Source organism: Heterocephalus glaber, unplaced genomic scaffold (assembly GCF_053883595.1).
Source record: "Heterocephalus glaber isolate CG9 unplaced genomic scaffold, H.glaber_assembly_v1.0 deba00000738, whole genome shotgun sequence".
NCBI classification, from domain to species: domain Eukaryota; kingdom Metazoa; phylum Chordata; class Mammalia; order Rodentia; family Bathyergidae; genus Heterocephalus; species Heterocephalus glaber.
In genome coordinates this window covers 6598203-6618997 of record NW_028258161.1, presented here as the reverse complement: position 1 = coordinate 6618997, position 20795 = coordinate 6598203, and the positions used below count along the sequence as shown (strand labels likewise).

Below are 20795 nucleotides of genomic sequence, written 5' to 3'. Positions count from 1 at the left end.
TCAATCCTGCCCCTGTGCTGCACTGCTCTCAGCAGGCTGTGTGGGCCTCGGTGCAATCCAGCCTTGTGGTGTTTGTGCACAAGACTGCTCGCCTCATCTCTCCCCCAAACTCAGGCAGCACAACACAGAATAATCTGTCCACTAGGGGGAAGAAGAGGGAGAGGCAAGTTGTTGCTTAGGAACTTAGGGCAGGGCTGGTCATTCCAAGTGTCACACAGAATTCTGCAAAGCTGAACACAGGCCAGTGACCATGGATGAAGCATTTGGGCTGGCCTTAGCCATAGGCAGAGACTTATAGGAATGAACTAATCTTTTCAGGAACTCCCCCAGCCCAGCCTCAACAATACACTAACTTCAGATTTGGTACAAACTTGGGCATGGGCTTCCCCTAGAGCAGAAACTGACAACACTCCAACAGTGGACATATGCCAAACTTGGACTTAGGATGCCATCTAGGGGTGAAACAGCACCAGTAACCACAGACCCTGGGAAAAGCAGTCTGCTTAGAATTCCTTCCTGGAATGACAGGCACACACACCCAAAAGGCAGATTACCCAAACTGGATACCTAATCCTTGAGTGTGCAGATGTCAAGGATGCCAACAGACATCACAACTCTCAGAGACCCTTGAACTCCCCCAAGGGACAAAATAAGATACCAGAGACCGAGCAATCAGTGCATATGAATTCTCAAATGCAGAATTTAAAATGTTTTGGAAAACACAAGGAAATTAAGAAAAATACAGAGAAACAACTCAGTTCTTTAACAAAGAAATTTAGAGAAACTGAAGTAAGTTATAAAAAAGCAAACAAAAGTCTTTGAGTTGAAAAGTATGGTAAATGAGATAAAAATGTGATAGAAGGCATCCACAGAAAAATACATCAAAAAGAAAAAGAATCAGGCCAGGAGAGATTGGCATAAGATTTTCACAGTACTGAAGGAAAGAAAAAAAAAACTCACAAAAATACAAAGACACAAAATAAAAACTCCTGCCAACAAAGAATCTGCCCTTAAGAAACAAAAGAAGAGGCTGGGGATGTAGGTTAGTAATAAAGTGCTTGCCTAGTGCCATAATCCCTTAACCTCCCAAAAGGAATAAGGAGACATTAAGCCACTCTCCAGTACACAAAAACTATAAGAATGAATCTCCATCAGTCCCATCCCATTAGAAATGATAAAAAAGAATTCTTCAAACTGAAAGAATGAGATAGTAGTAACTTAGAAGAAAACACAGGAAGGTACAGAATTCATAATTAAGAGTAACAAGGCAAATTCAGTATACTCTAATATGAACATGGTAAATACACCATTCACATCTTTAGTATGATGAGTAAAAAAACAGTAACTGTGTTAATATGTTCAGCAACAGGCAATATAAAAAACTAAAATAGGACATCAAAAATTCAAACGGTAGGGAGTAATGGAGTATAAGGCTACAATATTTTTAGTGGGGTTTTTTTGGGCTATCTTTACCTGTCTTTGATCAATTTTAAGTTGCTAGCATTTCAAAATAGCTTGTTATAATCTAAAGATTTTTATAATGCCTCATGGTAACTACAAAACAAAAATATATAATAGACACAATGAAAATAATAAAGGAATCAAAACATTGCTAGAAAAATATCACTTAAACTCTAAAAATGACTATAGGAGAGGGGGAAAGAAAAAAATGACCACAAAGGAAAAAAAACACAAACTAGAAAACAAGTCATATAACAGCTATATTAAGATCTTATTTTTCAGTAATTATCTTAAATATAAATAAATTCTCCAATTAAAAGACAAATAAAAAGAGACAGAGGGGACATTCTATAATGACAAAGGGATCAGCTGAACAAGAGGAAATAACAACTGTCAATAATGTGCACCCACTAGCAAAACATCTGAATGGATAAAGCAGCTATTAACAGACCTACAGGGAGGGAGAGATCCAATACAATAGTAGAGCACTTTACTGCCCCATGTTCAGCAATGAACACATCATTCAGACAAAATCACACAGAATCAGCAGAGTTAACCTGTATGTCAGACCAAATGGATCTAAAAGACGTCTACAGAACACTCTCTCCAACAGCTGGAGAAAACATGTTTTTCTGAATAGCACATGAAACATTATCCAGGATAGGTTATATGGTAGGTCCCCAAATAAATCTTTACAGATTGAAAGTATATTTGGTATCTTTTCCAACCACAACGTAATAAAACTAGAAATCAGTAACAAGTAAATTTAAAAAACTATGTAAGTACACAGATATTAACCAACAGATTAAGGAGGAAAATTTAAAAAGTCTTGAAACAAATGAAAATGGAAACAACAAAACCTATGTAATACAGCAAAGCAGTACTATGAGGGAAGTTTACTGTAACTGACACCTACACCAAAAAGCAGAAATATCTCACAAGCAAGGAGAAAAACAAGAACACCCCAAACTCCAAATTAGTAGAAGGAAAGAAATAATAAAAATCAGAGCAGAAATAAATGACATAGCTCAAGTTAAGATTCACTGATTAGTGAGCAACAACAGATGAAAAGAGAGCATGGTGACATCCTAAGTCCTTACCTATGTAGTAATGATCACAAAACTACCTGTTAGTCCTCAATACATCAGAAGTTGTCATGAATGTATTAACTTTTCTCAGCAAAAGAGCTGAACTGTAACTAGCTTCTTCTTTGCTTTTAATCATTATTCAATTCACAGTATCCTTTCTTGTGTGGTTTTCCCCAGTGTATTTTCTCAGAAAGTTTTTGTGGATATTTATATGTGGAATGCTATTTGGCCACTTATTTCATAAGTCAGAGCTAAGTATTAAAGTCTAAGAACAATTTTGCTCTCAGTATTTACAGATCAGCTAACAACAGAGAGGAAGACTTTTAAGATCAGCTATCTCTAGCTATGCAATGTAAGGTTACAACAGTTCTAACTTTTAACTCTAGTGTAGTTAAGAAATGATGCCCTAGGAATCCACAATACAGTATTTAAGAGAATGATGAAGCAACACTGTCAAAGAATAATTAAAAATAAATACAAGGTTTTTCAGTGCTCTCTTTACTCAAATCTTCCTCATTTCTTCATTGCATGAAGAAGCCACTTTTCATTAACAGCCTAACCTTGCTGAACTTTTATGTATCCATTTAAAGATAAGCGTATTTCTCCCTTATACCTTTGCTTTTTCTTTTTGGCACTGGGGACGTCACCCAAGCTACTTTCCCAGCCATTTTTATTTACTTTTATTTTGAGACAGGATCTCGCTAAGTTGCCAAAGCTGACCTGGAATAGGAGATCCTCTGGTCTCAGCCTCCAGAGCAGCTCGGACAGGTGTCCACCACCACTCCCTGCTTGTTATGGTTTTTGTCTTTCAACTTCTATTGACCTAGTAGACAATTCTGAAGTTTTTAACCCTTACCTCTCCTCAGCTTTAGACTCAGATGTCTATCTGTTCAGTGAACATCTCTGCCATAGATGTCTCTAACATGTCTCAGCTAAATTCTTCACTTTTTCATATTTTTCTCTTTTTGTTCCTGACAGTAGATTCCAACAAACATGGATTTCATGGTCCCTGTCCACACGTTTTTTTTCCCTTCAGTACTGGGGACTGAACCCAGGGCCTTTGCACTGAATTACACCTCACCCCTTTTGATATTTTATTTAGAGGCAAGTTCTTGTGAAGTCACTGAGTTGCATGGGCTGGGCTTGAACTTGTACTTCTCCTGTCTCAGCCTACCAAAGTGCTGGGATTTAGAGGTGAGTGCCATCACATCCAGCAATTTTATGGCATCTTATTTTCTCTGTCATTACCCATATCCAAACACTATATCATATTCATTCTCCTGTGATAGGTCTTTTCTGTCCTTTCCCTTTACTTCATTCTTGCCATAGTATCTCTGCCCTAACTGAGGGTTTCTTTGCTTGTCTTGCCTACGATGGCAGGCTGCTGGTTTCATCTTTAGAGTCTAGTTTTAGTACCTCCCACAAAATAATGTTAATTTCTTTATAGAGTTCTGATTATAACCTACCCACCTCAAACACTTGCAATGATTCCCACCTCCAGCTATATTTAACAAAGCTTTAAAATTTTCATCCCATATAAGAGCATAAACCCCATTTTCTAGGCCTATTTCTCACTTTTTCTTAGTCATATTCTATGCTAAGGCTGAAATGGCAATCTATTATTGGTTATACTGGCCTAGGTTTCTCTATGTCTTACATAATGTTAATCGCTTTAGCTGAAATATTTTCTACATCTTTTCTTCTTTTATGAATACAACCTTGTTCAATGGCTTCAGGTCAATGGGAATAACCTAATTATTAATATAGACTAATAGTATGATCTAATATTTGCTACATAATTATGTCAGATTTATGATACATTGTTATACTGATTAAATTCAAGGAAGACATTTTACTCTTAAAGTTTTCCTTTTTCTTTCCTAGATGTCTGTATTCCTTGAATCCCCAGAAGCAATTTTTGAAAGTGCACCTCATTAGACTATCTCTAAAATGTATAACATTCTAGTGTAATATTTGAATATATGGATAAAGCTGCAAAAAAGAAGAGACTACAATACTGAAACAGAGGAACACAGTATTAATAAATGAGTAAGAATTTGCTTTCTTGTTAAAAAAAGGCCAGTGGCCTTGTGGATAGAGGTGAAGCAGGAGGCCAGGCGCTCAGGCAAAAGAGGGCTCGTGCAGGGAATCCCAAGTGCTTCTGTATGGCCATAGTATAACTTTAGGGGCTGGCAGAAGCCAATGAAGAGATTTTGGAGAGACAGTTAGAGGTGGTTCATGCTCCGCTAAGAAAGCTAATTATTAAGCCGAGAGCCCAGAAGCATTAACTCCTGACTACATCCTTGCTGTAGATATCTTCTTAGATCCAAAACAAAGTTATTTAAATATTCAAAATGAGTGAATTCTCCAATATAATATTTTTGAACTCACGCTACACAAAAATATAGTGCCCCTTTTTACTTAATGACAAAATGTTTCCACAAATTTGTGTGTTTGTAAACAGTATTTCTAAAATATAACAGAATATAAAAATTTTAATGACATTTGCTTTTTCAAGAAATGCTGAAGAGAAAATATATTTTCTTTTGGCTTCCCTAGAGTACTCATGTACTTTCACTGGGGTTCAGTATGGGCTAATGCGGACAAAAGTTTAAACAGTCCTGTTCCATTTCATTCTATAACACCTCAGAAATTCTGGCACAGGTAATTTTTCATTTATTCTGCTTACTTTTTATTCAGTGTCTAATCAAGGAACACATGCAGAATTTATCATTTGGAAAGGTTTTTACTTAGTGCTCAATTTAATTTTAGCACTCCAGTGATGTTGGAAAGTCCAAGAAACACTGTCATTAACTTTTAAAAAGCATACCTAGGAGTGCAGTGAGTTTTGGAAGAAGTCCAACTTGTACCATCTTATTCCTCAGTCCTGTGTCAAAGGACAGGTTTAGTAAAAGCCGGAGAGTGATATTCAGTAAATCTTCATGCTCACATGGTATCAGTTTCACCAGTTTTTCAACAATATCCATTTCCACCTATGTGAAATAATAAAATGCAGTGAGGATTTATTGCAAAATAACCCAAAAAAGATTAGAAATAATTGTTTTTGTTTTTATACTAATGTATATCTATTTTAAAGATAATTGTGTGGCAATCTTATATTCCCAGTTGATCTCATTTCAATCTATAAACTTTCCTGCAATCAAACTTTTGAGGAGAAAATGTATGTGCATAGTTCTACATCATCTCTTCTTTCTCTTATTTGATTACATCAACTGGAAGACAAATTACATTTGATCCTTGATAATACTGCATTATTAATCACTACCCTCAATGTACCAGGCTCTGTGCTAGATGAAACAATATCTCAAATTGGTTTCAAGGATTCCAAAGTCTAAAAAGAAGTGGACAAATAGAACAAATAATGGAAATATGATAATAATCCAATACACAAAGTGCTCTGGAAGCAACATGCAAGAAGCTACTAAACTATCTAGAAGCAAAGGCCATTTTAAATTAGGAACAGAGTCTTACAAAGAGAAGAAGAAATTGTTCTTTGGTTAAGAAGGGCAGAGGCAATGCAGGTTCGAAGAAGCAGGTAGTAGATGGGCATTTAAGGATAAAAGACCTGGTTTGGAGAATTACAGGTGCTTTGGTATGATCACAGTGTAAAGTACATGTTGGAGATTCGAAGAAGTTTAAAGGTAGACCTTAGATAGATCATAGAGGTTTTTAATGCTCTGCTAAGGAGTCGAATATCATCCTATAGGTAGCAGAGTGTCCTCAATGATTTAAGTCCAAAGGATGATGTGTTCCTAAGGATGGAACACTCCTGAAATCTAAGTTCTTAGATAGCATCCAAGGGCCTACCTTCTAAGAAGGCCTAGTTAAGACTGAAAGGATCAAACCTCTTTGTTTTCTTTTTGTGCAACTAACCCTCATAAATGGAAAAAAAAAGTCTAGGCCAATAAAGGAAAAATTATTTAAATTTTTGTCATGTTTCATGTGAGATGATATTCAGTGGCTAACTGGAAATCGTGTAATACTCAGGAGAGAAGCTGGGCTACAAGTAATCACTAACACTTTAGAACAGGGATGAGCAGCAGATTATGGCTACTGGGCCTAATGTGGCCTGCCATCTGTGATCATACAACCCATGAGCTAAGAATGGTTTTTGGCTTTCACTTTTTTTTTTCAATATTGGTGATGAAATCCAGGGTCTTGTGCATGGCAGCTAAGCAAGCTGGAAGGTAACTACCACTGATCTACACCCCTAGCCTGTTATAGTTAAATGGTTGAAAAAAATAAGGAAGAATGATATATCTATCATGACACATGAAAATTCTATGAAATTAAATTTTTCCAGAGTTTTATTGAAACAGAGCCATAGCCGTCAGTTTATAGACTGTCTATAGCTGCTTTCACACTATTACAGCAGAGCTGAGTAGTTGTGATAGAGATCATATGACTCGGAAAACTTAAAGTACTATTTGGCCATTAAAGAAAAATGTTTGCTGGCCTCTACACTCTGCTTTTGAACATATAAAGTTGCATCAAGAGGGCCCGTGTTATTAACAGAAGTTACAGAAGGCACTCCCAATTATTTATTTTGTAGTAGAAGCATTACATTCAAATTTTTAAGATAGCAATGAAAAAACATGGTTATAAAAATATCTCATGGTAGCTGAGTGTGGTGACCCACACCTGTAATCCCAACACTGTAGGGTACTGAGGTAGGAGGATCACAAGTCTGAGCCTACCCTGGGCAACTTAGCAAGATGTTATCTCAAAATAAAAAATTAAAAGGGCCTGGGGATTCAAGCCTCAGTACCTCCAAAACAAAACAGAACATCCCCTCATGTTTTTTAGTTATAAACAAGTGCTAAATAAAGGGAGAGAAATTCTATATATTATGTGTGATATAAAACTATGGTAAATCTTCAAATTTAAATGCATTGCACAGTAAAAGACATTGCCATTAATCCCCCTCAAAATACTCATTTCACACATGCTTATCCCATCCTTCTTGCCACTTTATCAGGAAGTTCTGGAAGTCTTCTGCGTCTTTCTTGAGTTGTGATGTCGGGGCTGCCTCAACATGCTGAATTGATTCAAAAGGTTTCCCTTTCATGGTCATTCTGACTTTGGAGAAAGAATCGGAAATCTTATGGGGCCAGGCATGGTGAGCAAGGTGGATGAGGACACACTGTGATGTGTTTATGAGTCTTCTTTTCCACTGGTGGCACTCAGCAGCAGCATTCACTGTAATTTTGATATTGTCTTATTATCTCATTAAGGACACAAAAGAGGACTTCCAGAACTACTTCAAAAAGTGGTAAGACAGATGGGATTAAGTGTGTTCAAAGCGAAGGGTACTATTTTGAAGCAGATTAATGGCAATGTGTTTTGCTTTAATAAGTTTTAAAAATTAAAATATGTACCACTTTTTAACACACCTCCTAAGTTCATAGTATTTGGATCATAACAAAAGATTTCTGAATAATCTTGCTTTATTTTTTCTTTTATTGGAGATCGAAAACATAGTGTCCTCTTCACATCCTTAGTATACCCTTTTACTGACCTCATAAAGGTAACATTAACAATTAAGCCTTTGCTTTCCTTTTTCTTTTCATTGCATACTAGCGAATGAACACAAGTTTTTTTAAAATGCCAAACTGACAAAAATCAACATCTGATTTTTCCTTCAGACATCTATGAACACTTCACAACTACATGGTAGCCACATCTTAGAGCTCTTCATTAGAGTACAAAGCAATCTCCAAAGACTTCCAAAAATCAAACACAAAACTTAAAAGCTGATTCTAAAATGTAAATGGAGAGGTAAAGAAACACCTAGAATAATTTTGAAAAAGAATAATACTGGAGGCTTTATACTGCTGACATGAAGACTGACTATACAATTCCAGGGATACTGGTGAAAGAAAAATTCATAGATTAACAGAAGATAGAGCCTAGAAATAAAACCACATATATATGGCCAACTGATTTTTAACAAAATTAGAAAGGCAATTTCAATAAGATGCAAAGGCAATTCCATGATGAAAGAAGTCTTTTAACAAACAGTGCTAGAACTGGACTGAAACAGACATCCATACATAACGCCATGAATCTTGATCCATATCTTGTACCACACACCAGCTTCACTCAAAATGGATGGATCACAGACTACAACATCAAAAACCCCTATAAAACTTCTTGAAGAAAGCATAGGAAGAAATAGTTGTGAACTTAAGGCAAAGATTTTAAAAATATGACACCATATTTTAAAATATAATATAGTCCATTAAAAAACTTTTATATCCTGAACTTCAAAATTAAAAACTTTGCTCTTTATAAGACTAGGAGAATGAAAAGACAAGCTTCAGAAAAGGAAAAAATACTTGCAAAACATATAACTAATAAAAGGCTTGTATCTAAAATATAGAAAAAAGTTTTAAAAGTTCTTAGTAAGAAAATAAGCAAACCAAGCAACACATATCCTCTCTGTTGTTCCTCTTAATGTTTTGACTTGTTTTGTTATATTTCAATGATTAACTATGTGAATATAATTATATAAATGAGATATGATTCAATTTAAGCCACTAATTGAAAGATATTTTTAGGTAAATTGCATTTACTCTAAATATATGTCTAAAAAACAAGGTCAGTATTTGCACACATCAAGAGTAAAAAGAATACTTTTCATAAGTAATACTTACAAATAGATCAGCCATCCCCCTACATTTTTCAAAAAAATAAAACAGCCACATGCTTCAGCTGCTACTAATTATATCAGGTAATATTTTTCTTTTGAAAAAGTCATAGCATATGTATACACTGTTAGAACAAGACTTAGTAATAAAATAACTTGGAGGGTTTGTTATTAATTTGTATTCCTACTGCACAGTATGGAATGTGAAGTATGTGTCATTAGTCAATCAACACTAGACCTGTATTTATTTAACACAGCCCATTAGTCATGTCTTTTTGGTTGATTAAAAAGAAAAGCTCATCATCAATGGCTGAATTTAGTAATCGTCTCAATATGCAATAATCTCTACAATTCTATAAAATAGAATTTATAGTTAATTAATATTTTTAAGTGTTTCATGTAAAGTGATCATCAGCAAGTTGTTTTAGTCTTTAATTATATTGTTCATTGTTTGTAGAAGCTAATACTTAAAAGTTATTTATTGTTAATCTTGCTAAAAATGTGTTAAAGAAACAACATAAAAATAAAGACAATCTGTAAGATGTCCTTAAATAAAAAGCATTTCTTTCTTTTTTTTTTTTTTTAGGTGCTGGGGATCAAACTCAGGACCTTGCACTTGAGGGGCAGGAACAGTGGCACTGGGCTAAATCCCTGCCCCGAAAAGCATTTCTTCCATAATAAAAATAAAATCCATACTATCTATGGTAAAAATCTGTATAATCAAACATGTGTCATTAATTTGGATGAATAATCTTTCTGAACCTCAGTTTTTCCTCAATAAGAAATGTTCTGTAAGATGATTATATTGTCCAAACTTATGATCTCATTAAAAATCATTTTAATAATAATCTTGAGATCTTTTTGATAGAAGGAGCATATAAGTGCATTACTTAAATACAAAACTAATCTATACATGGTAAATACATGTTGATTGCAAATATATTTAAATTCTGAGAAAATACTAAAAGTGAAATTAATCTAATTACATAAATAGAAGAACATAGTTTAACGCATTGAGAAATATTTGCTCCCATTTTACTTTTTCTCTCCCCTTTCACACAAAGGTGATAATTCATATATTTTAGTCGATGCAGTAATAAATTAATATTTATATTTTTGGCCATAAAAAATAAATGGTAGAATCAGGGGGCTCTTATGAAGATGGTTAGACTAATTAGCACATCAGATCAAATGTTTAATGGAGGTTTCTGTTTTCGTTTTTTGGGGGTTTTTTCCCATTAAGTTTATTGGTACATTTTTGGTATAAAATACAGTTACAGTCATCATTGGGATCTTGTACTATTACAAAACCCATTCTTTTTTTTTTTTGGTACCGGGGATCGAACTCCGGACCTTGCTCTTGTAAGGTAGGCACTGGAACCACTGAGCTAAATCCCCAGCCTGGACATAGTTTAACTTATACCAAGGGGAAGCAATTACTCAGCCACACCCTAACTGCTTATAAATCTATCTACCTATCATCCCAGTCTCAGCATCATTTTGTTAGATATAAGGTCAAAGAAAACAAAAACATGGTTCTGATTAATCTCTCTTGATACATTCAATCTCACAACAATATAAGACAGGCTGAATATAACTAAATACTAATGATGAAAACGATAGATATTAAATATATAGAGGTAAAATAAAATTTTCTATATTTAAGAATTAGAATTCAAGCACTTATAAATTTGATACATCACTATCAGGTTTTCAATAAGCATATTATGACATTCAATATAACAAGCTACTTCTTAGTTCGATTTTAAAAGAAAAAATAATAGCTATAAGTACTATATATTAATTATTAATCCACCTGAAGGAGAAGTCACTTATACTAATAATACACAGTCACATATAGTTAATACATATAGTTTTAAAAACAGTCCTCAATGGAGTTACAGCCCATAGATCATTTCTAGGAACTACTCTGAGAAAATAATCAGATATATACTCAAAAATGTATGCACAAATATGTATACTAAAGTGCTGCTTATAATAGCTAAAATTATAAAAAACTGAGATGTCTGAAAACAGTGTCGTTACTTATATATCTATTTAGTATGCTACTACACTAACAGAGATGCTTTAATGATATGGAAAAAAAGCAGATAAGAATATTTCTTTTATCTTTAGGGCTAGGGATATACCTCAGTGGGAGAAATCTTGCCAGCATGCATGAGACCCCATTAGTTCACTGCCCTGTACCACCAAAACCAACAACACCTCCTGTAAAAACCCTCACCTTCTATCTTCGTATATTTGTGTATTATGCATATTCTACAGAGGGGAAACACTGTATGCCCAATTTGTATTTCTCAAAGGCAATTATATCTACATAATAGCAAATAGGAGGCCAATGTAACAATCCAAACAACAAATGAAATATAAATACAAAGTAGATGAAATAATGAAATGGCACTAAGAACGGAAAGAAGGGATAGTTTCCAGAGATATTTAAGGAGCAGAATCAAAAGGTTGTAGCTATCAACTGGAATGATAGGTGACAAGATTGGGCTAAACGCTAATCTCATACATTAAAATCAGAAATGAAGGAGGCAAACTAGGAAAAAATAATAGAGTCATATGTCCCTGAAGTACAATTTTCAGATTAAACTACTTTCTATATTTAAAATGGCAAAATCTATTATAAATGGTATGTTAGAAAATATTTTCATTCAGAAAGTTTCAATTATCTTGAATATTAACTAATATGGGATGTATTTCCCAATTAAGCCATTTCAGTGAGTAACTGCTATTATAAAATCTTCAGAATTATTATAATAGGGGTAGTATAAAATGTTTATTTTTAATCAAGATATGCTAGTCAAAAAATGGCTAACATGAACTATTTCAAGAAGGAGCTTTGTAAATTACCATATCATTTTTATTCTCCATAAAAATGCTGAGTTTCTTTAAGAATGTTACAACTAGAACAAGCAGCTCAAAATTGTCCCGATCAAGAGCCTTCACCAACATGTGAACTATATTCTTATTCCTCATCTTCAGTTCTGTACGAGTATCCTCAGCTAGATTCAGAAGCAAATAAAGAGCAACTGGAAAAGTAAAACAGATAAGAGTTAAATGACTGGCATATTGAGTCAACAATCTAAAAAATTACTTCTCATTTATCAGGTTAATTGAAGTAGTTCTAAAAAGATAATGTATTATTTTGAGAAACTTAATTGGTTAGTAATTAGTTCTTGAGAAAACATTAACATTGAATGACGTATAACTATATATTATACAAAACATATATAATACATATATATAAAATAATATTCTTTTGATGATGACAGAGTAACCAAAATAAGACAATGACTCCAACTCTTGCAGCTTAATGCTTCACAGTAATCAACTGGCAATTAAAAGATTTAAGTCAGCAAGTGATAAGAGAAGCAAGGAAAATAACTTTTATGCATATAGAAATATCATAAAACTTCAACAACTAAAGATCGCTGTGTTAAAAGTTACAATCCAAAATACACAGCACAGCTTGAGCTACATTTGAGAATAAAAAATCTAGTTTTCATAATCAAACTGATTTTGTTAAGTCACTGTAACAAAGGTCCCTTTGAAATTCAGTAAGACAACTGTTATACTAGATAAAGGTCAATGTCTATTACTACCATATAGAGTTTGTTTTGAATCTCTGTATTGCCATTGTTTCCTTCTAAGAATTAAAATTAAGCAGTAATATTTTCCTTTTCCTTTGATTGACAGGGATCTTCAGAGTTACAATTAAAAAGTTTCTTTGAAAAAAAAAAGGTTTCTATTAATCTATGTAGAACTACGTAGGTTCTTTGGTGCACAGTCTTATTTACCTCTTATGGCTTTCTACCACACATACTGCAAACCTCATTACTTATGAGGTGGAGTTCTCAAAAGGTCTTTAGCAATAGTGGAGAAAAATTAGATCTAGATTAAATTCTGCTTATGTCCAGACTAACAAATTATTAGTTGAAGATGTAAAAGGACCAAATTCTTTCTACACAGTTCAACTGTGTTCCAAAACGAAGCTCAGGGATATTTATATGAGTAAAAAATATACAACACTCAAGAATGTAAATTTCATGCTCTCTGACAGTCAATCAAAGATTATTGTTATGGATTATATCTCAGTGTCCCCTTAAAGCCTCATGTTGGATCATGGGGACATGATACTCATGAGTGGATTAGTCCACTGATAGGTTCAGAGCTAAATGTGATTCAGGAGGAGAAGCCTGGTTGGAGGAGGTAGGTCACTAGGACATGGCTTCAAAGAGTGTTATCTTCCTCCATCACCCCTGGATCTCTCCATTTCCTGCGGCCAGGAAATGAGCTGTTTCTCCCTTGCCGTGTCTTTCTGTCATGCTGTCCTACCTTGGAACCCGCTGACTATTGAGTAAAACCTCTACAAATTACGAGCCAAAATAAACCTTTCCTCCTTTAACATGTGGGTGTTGGACATTTTGTCCCAGCAATGAGAAAGTAACTAAGACAATTATCAATAATACAAAGAAGCAGGAAAATATAACTTATAGGTAGGAAAATATATCAACCTGTGAAACTGCCCTGGGAACAGATAGAGAGGTTAGAATTATAAAATGGGAAGATTCAAGATTGTATCACTATTCCAGCGCTTCTAGAAGTTAGGTAGGTTAAGAAACAGGAGACAAAAAATATTCACACTTCCTAACAACAGAAACTAAAATGCCTGAGATAATATATCAGGTGCCACTACTAGCAGTTTAAAAATGGAAGAAAAAATTCTGAAATTGAAGTAATAATCATAACCTATCCAAATTATAACCTATCCAAAAATAATCATGAGAAAAAATAATAACAAAAATGTAAGAGGTATGAGAGAACTGTGGAACAACATCAAGTGGCTCAATATATATGTATAATTATAGTTAATTGAAAAAATAACACAAAAATTTCCAAATTTAATGAAAACTATAAACCAAGATTTTTAATAGGCTCACCGAACTGCAAGAGTGAGAAATATGAAGAAAATTATGCAAAGGGATATCATAATGGAACTATTCAAAACAAATGAGAGACAATCTTAAAAGCTACCACAGAAAAACATATAGTGGACCTTCGAGTTACGACCAGCCTCACATATGAACAACTTGGGTTACAACTAGAATTTCAGTTTTAACTTATGACCAAAGTCTTGAGTTACGACCTGAATGCCGGTGGCTTGTGTGGTTGTAAACAAAGACTCATGATGCCAGAAAAGCATATGTAAGTGTACATAAACATCAGTCTGAGCCCAGATGTGCATGTTTGTGGATGTGATTTCGGTCAGTCCTTTACATAATCACTACGATTATTACTATCAAAATGGCCCCCAAAAAGCTAGAAAAGAAGCTAAGGAAGGAAGAGAAGATAATGAAAGCAATCACAATAAAAAAGAAGAAGGAAATTATGGAGAAACATGACAGTAGCATTTATGTGACCCATCTTGGTAATACATATATACAGCATGTTGAAATCCACCATCTCAACAAGCTTACAAAGAAAAGATTATATAAGAAAGTTAGTGTTGCTAAAGGTGTCACTCAAATTAGTAAGTCATGATCAACAGCGTTAGATGAGGTAGAAAGACCATTATTAGTGTGGATAAATGAAAGACAGAGGGCAGGTTATAACCTGAGTCTATAATTTGTGAAAAATTTGTGAAAAAGCTGGGGCTATAAATGCAGATCTCGTGAAGGATAACCCATCAATGAGTGATAATGGTGAAACATTTCATGCCAGTAAGGGGTGGTTTCACAATTTTAAAGCGAGAACTGGGGTTTACAGTATAACTAGGCATGGTGAAGCAGCCAGTGCTGAAAAGGGGCTGCTGAAAATTGCATACACTGCTTTGAAACAATGACACAGAGAAATGGCTTTTGCTCTCATCAAGTTTTCAACTGTGATGAAACTGACCTTTTCTGGAAGAAAATGCCCAAGAGAACATACAATACCCAGGAAGAGAAGAAAATGCCAGGTCACAAGGCTATAAAGGATAGGCTAACCTTGTTGCTATGTGTCAATGCGAGTGGTGACTTCAAGATAAAGCCTCTCTTGGTTTATCACTCTGAGACCCCTAGTGTTCAGAAAACATAAAGTCATGAAGAATAGGCTAGGGTTCTTGTGGAGATCTAACACAAAAGCCTGGGCAACAAGAATATTTTTCCTTGAGTGGATCACGGAGGCTTTCTGTCCTACTGTTAAGAAATATCTAGAGGACAAAGGTTGACCACTCAAGGCTCTTCTCATCATGTACAATGCTCCTGCTCACCCACAAGATTTGGAAGAAGAACTGGCTAAAGAATCCCTATGGCTCTCAGTCAAGTTCCTCCCACCTAATATGACTCCACTACTGCACCCTATGGATCAGCAGGTTATAGCTAACTTTAAGAAGCTATACACCAAGAAACTGTTCCTGAAGTGCTTCTATATGGTCTCAGATACAGATTTAACCCTTAAAGAGTTCTGGAAGGAATATTACAACATCCCGTCCCTGTGTGGGGTTAATTGAGAAATCCTGGGCCAATATCTCTGTAAGGACAATGAGATCTGCCTGGAAGAAAGTGTGGCCTAAAATTATACAGCAGAGAGACACTGAAGGTTGTATAGAGGAGCCTGAGCCTTCAATTGACCTTGTGGTTGATAAAACTGTCACTATAAGTCCACAGGCTTGCAGGTAGACAGTGGTGATGGTGAGGAACTGCTGGAGGAACACTCAGAGGAATTGTCCACAGAGGAACTTCAGCAACTTCAGGCTGAGTAACAGAAAATGGCAGATGAGGAGCTTTCTGAAGAGGAGGGGGAGTATCAACAATCGTGCAGCAAAGTTCTTCTTCTGAAATAAAGGAAGTCCTGAAAAAATGGATAGAGCTACAAACATTTGTAGAGAAGACCCACCCAGAGAGAGAAAAAGCCAATTGTTGCATTCACTTGCTTAATGACAAGGTCATGTCATACTACAGAACAGTGGTAAAGAAAAGACAGAAGCAGAAAACCTTAGACCACTTTTTAGTTCTGAAAAAGGTTGAGAGTTAGTGAGCCAGAGGCAGGTCCTAGTGGGCTACAGACTCTCCCAAGAAGAGAAAGGACACCAGAGAGCGAGAGTCCTGATGTTTTTATGGACGGGACCTCTCCTTCCAAACCATAAGCACCTTCCATTTCATCTTCCCTTCCTGCAAGCCAAAGATATCAACTTGAATGGTGAGTACAGTATGGAATTGTTGTTTCTGGTAAACCAGGCACATTTTATAACTTTTTGGTGAGTACACTAGGAAAATTATTGGTGCTTCTGATAAATTACACACATTATACAACTTTTTTTTTATTATGAAAAGGTTAGTTAAGGGGTGCTTTGGGAGGTTTGGAACACATTGTGGGAATTTCCATTATTTCTTATGGAAAAAATAGTCTCGACTTACAACCAACTTGAGTTACAACCAGCCCCCACTAACAAAATGAATTTGTAAGTCAAGGGTCCACTGTACACAAAGAAAGAGATGACAGAAGGCTTCTCAGCAAAAACAATGTGAGCAAGGCAATAGTAAGGGTAACATCTTTAGAGCTTGGAAAGAAGTTTTTAACCTAGAATTCAAAACCTGGCGAAAATATTTCAAAAAAGAATAAAATCTATTTTAAATGTATAAAAGACAAAATAATATCACCAGTACACTTATCCTAAATGAAATTTTTAAAGAAAGCAAATGATACCAGATAGAAATATGTATCAACACAAAGGAATAAGATCAGTGTAAATGGTAAGTATGCACATGAATACAAAAGATTACTTTCTTATGATTTAAGTACCTTTAAAATAAAACCAGCTGCTTACATAAAAATAGTAACACATTTTGGGGTTTGTAAATATAATAAATATTAATAAATAGCATAAAGGCAGGGAGGGAAAATGGGTCTAACACCAAATGTTAAATGTGATAAAATCACTTCATGGCAGACTTAATTTACATAAGTTAAAGATGTATACTTGAGGGTAGACAAGGTACATTTAAAGACATAAAATATAAACCTTAAAGATTTCAGAACAAAGATTTCATTACCAAGCATAATGAAGATTATTTTATAAAGATAAAGTAATTTAGAATATATTATAATCCTATGTCATTATGTTCCCAAGACAGCTTTAAAATACACGGAACAAAAATAGAAATGTAGAAGAAACCAATAAACCCACAAGTACAAAGATTTTGGTGTTATTCTCTCAATAATTAATAGAAAAAAATCAGCACAATAGAAAATCACCATCAACTATTTCTCACGGACCTTTATGGAAGATCCCACCTAACAGAATGCACATTCAAGTACACATGCAGCCTTTACTAACAAAGAAGTTACTGCAAACCACGAAACAGATCTCGATAAATTTAGGACTGAAGTCATGAAGTGCATTTTGTGTTGGTTTAGATCCGAAACATTTCCCTAAAATCTCATGCATTCATAGGCAAGCTGTAGGAAGGTGACTGGATCATGCGAGTGGATTACTTCATTAACGAGTTCATAGATGAATGTGCTGTTAGGAGGTGCAGCCTAAGAGGTAGGTCACGTGGGGCATGAGCTGGAAGGGTGTGTTTCTGTTCTGTCTCTGACTCTCTGTCTCTCCATCTCTCCCCCTACCCCCGTCTCTCTCTCTGCTTCTTGGCTGCCATGGGTTGTGCAGCTTTCCTCCAACATGTCCTTCCCGCAACAAGAAAGTGTCTAATACACATTTACTGATGATAATAATTAAATTGAATATCAACACAAAGATCTCTGGAAAATCTCCAATTAATTTGGAATCAAAAAAACCTCCTTCTAGTAACTTATAGGTCAGGGAAATTGTGAACTATTTCAACTAAATGAAAAAGAAAAAATGACATATCAAAATCTCTGGGATGCTATCAAGTCAGTGGTTAAAGGAAAACTTATTCCAGTAGCACTAGGTATCTATATTATAGAAGAAAAGTCTTGGATTAATGACCTCAGTTTCCACCTTATAAAACAACAAAGTAACAACAAATTAAAGCCAAAGAAAGAAAATAATAAAGATCAAAGTAGAATCAATAAAACAGGAAAGCATCTATGTAGACAAAATCAATCAATAAAACTATATTGGATGGAATAAACAGCATTGTACAGATTGCTAAACTGCGATCAAAAGTTCATTTTTTAAAAAAAGTGCTTACAACAGCAATAGGAAATATGAAATACTTAGAGATAAATTGGACAAAAGATATGAGAGAACTATAGACTGAAGATAACATAGTATTGGTAGGGGAAATTAAAAGATCTATGTAAATAGAGAAGTATACTCAAACTTTTGAGTCAAAAGACTAAATATTGTTAAGATGTCAATTCTTCTAAAATTGATCTATAGATCTGATCTATAGATCTCATGCAACCTTAAAACCTTACAAATTATTTTTGGTGGAATTTGATAAGTTGATTCTAAAACTTATATCAAAATAAAAAAGAGAATAGCTAAAACAACTTGGGGGGTTGAAGTATTAAACCAACAGGAAGGAATAACAACTGTAAATATGTATGCACCAAATACTGGGGGACCTAAATTCATGAAATAAACAGCTGGACATAAAAGATCAAATGAACACCAACATAATCATAGTGGGTGACCTCAGCATCCCATTTTCACAAAGAGATCAACTAAAGAAAAAATTAACAGTTATCAGAGCTGAAACACACCTTTGAACAAATAGGCTTAACAGATACTTCTACTACTACAACAGCATACGCATTTGTCTTAGCAGCACTATGATATAACACATCATGGTCCATAAGCTTGCTTAAATAAATACTATAATACACGGTGCTGGGAAAACTGGTTATTTACATGCAGAAGTTTAAATTTATACCCATCTTTCTCACCATATACAAAACTAAAAGTAAAATGGATCAAAGATCTAAATATTAAAACAGAAACAATTGGCTGGAAAACAAAATAGGTAAAAGCTCTTAAAGACATTTGTAGGCAATGACTTTCCGAACAGAATCCCAATTGTACAAGAAATAAAACTGAGTATCAACAAATGGATTATCTCAAGCCAAAAAGCTTCTGCATAGCAAAGAAATAACCAACAGAATGAAGACAATCTACAGATGGGAAAAAAATTTTTTTTCGAGCTATACATTGGATAGAGGATTACCATCTAGAATACATAAAGAAATAAAAAAATTAGATCCCCCCCAAATAAAAGACCCAAGCCAAAAAACAGACAAGTGAAATGACTGGACACTTCTCAGAAGTACAAATGGGCAATAAGCAAGGCAAAACAACATTGAGATTCTAACTATTCCAGAAAGAATAGCTATCATCAAGAAATCAAACAACGACAAACCCTAGGGGCTGCAGGGAAAAATAAACCCTTCTGCATTGTTGGTGGGAATGTAAACTAGTAAGACCATTATAGAAATCAGCACTGAGATTTCTGAAAAAACTAAAACTAGAAATTCAGTTCAACCTAGCTATTCCCCTTCTATGTTCCCCCTCCTGGGAGAGTTAAAGACATCATCATTACAGGGATACATGCTTACCTATGATTACTTACAGTAGCACAATTCATAAAGGCTAAGTCTTCAAAATGGCCTATGTCTATCAACAGATAAATGGATAAAGAAAATGTGGTATTTATATACAATGGAGTACTACTGTGTTATAAAGGATAAATTTGAGCCATTTGTAGGAAAATGGATGCACCTTGCGACCACAATACTAAGTGAATTATCCCGGGGATTTAGCTCAGTGGTTCTGGCGCCTGCCTCGCAAGCAAGCACAAGGCCCCAAGTTCGATCCCCAGTACAAAAAAAAACACAAAATCCTCAAAGTTAATTAAATCAGACACACAAGCTTAAATAACAATATAAAAAATGTCAAAGAGCAAAATTTCTAAAAAACCAGGAAATAAGAAGATAGATTTTTTTGGAAATGGGAAGCAGATACTGGAGGGGAGGGAAAGGAGAAGTCAAAAGAATGAGTATGTGTCATGTACATGTATCAACTACTCACAATAAATGTGCTCACTATGTACCACAAATACATGTGAATAAAAAATAAACAATAGGTGAGCTAATTACTCAAGAAATATTTTTGAAAACTATGTAATTAAAAGTGCTAAAAAAGCGTCTAAAAGTATTTTGAAAGTTAGCAAATATTTTCATGCACAAAAATAATCAAATGACCAATGAGCTAAACTAAAAATCCATATCCAAATACAAACCAGGAATAGATGATATAAAACTGAAAAGACATACATCATTCTCTCTGGCCATCATAAAATTTTGCATCTTATCAGTGACTGCAAAAAACACGCTAGTAAAGTCTAATATTCTTCAATAAAGCTTAGGAACAAAGAATTTTTCTATTAAAGAGATTATTTTGAAAACTCATATCACTTTCTCAGAAAACAAATAAATCACTTTATAAAATATGTACACTAACAGTCTTAGAAATAAAGATTCTTTTTGAAAAGGTCACAAACCAAATTAAAATATATGTAAGGGTTAAATGGGGAAAAACAGTAGAATGAAATTTAAAAATTATTAAGGAGAGAAGGGTTCAACAT

At 34.5% G+C, this 20795-nt stretch overlaps 1 protein-coding gene across 4 annotated transcripts in view; it reads right to left on the bottom strand.

Moving 5' to 3' along the window:
- Positions 1-20795, bottom strand: part of Kifap3 (kinesin associated protein 3) — a 140441-nt gene that overhangs the window by 86126 nt on the left and 33520 nt on the right. For all 4 annotated transcript variants that reach the window (XM_087206935.1, XM_087206934.1, XM_087206933.1 and 1 more), the window contains exons 9-10: positions 12097-12275; positions 5380-5542 (exon numbers count right to left, since the gene is read on the bottom strand). In XM_087206935.1, coding sequence (XP_087063061.1) covers positions 5380-5542; positions 12097-12275 — 342 coding nt within the window. The remainder of the gene's footprint in view (positions 1-5379; positions 5543-12096; positions 12276-20795) is intronic.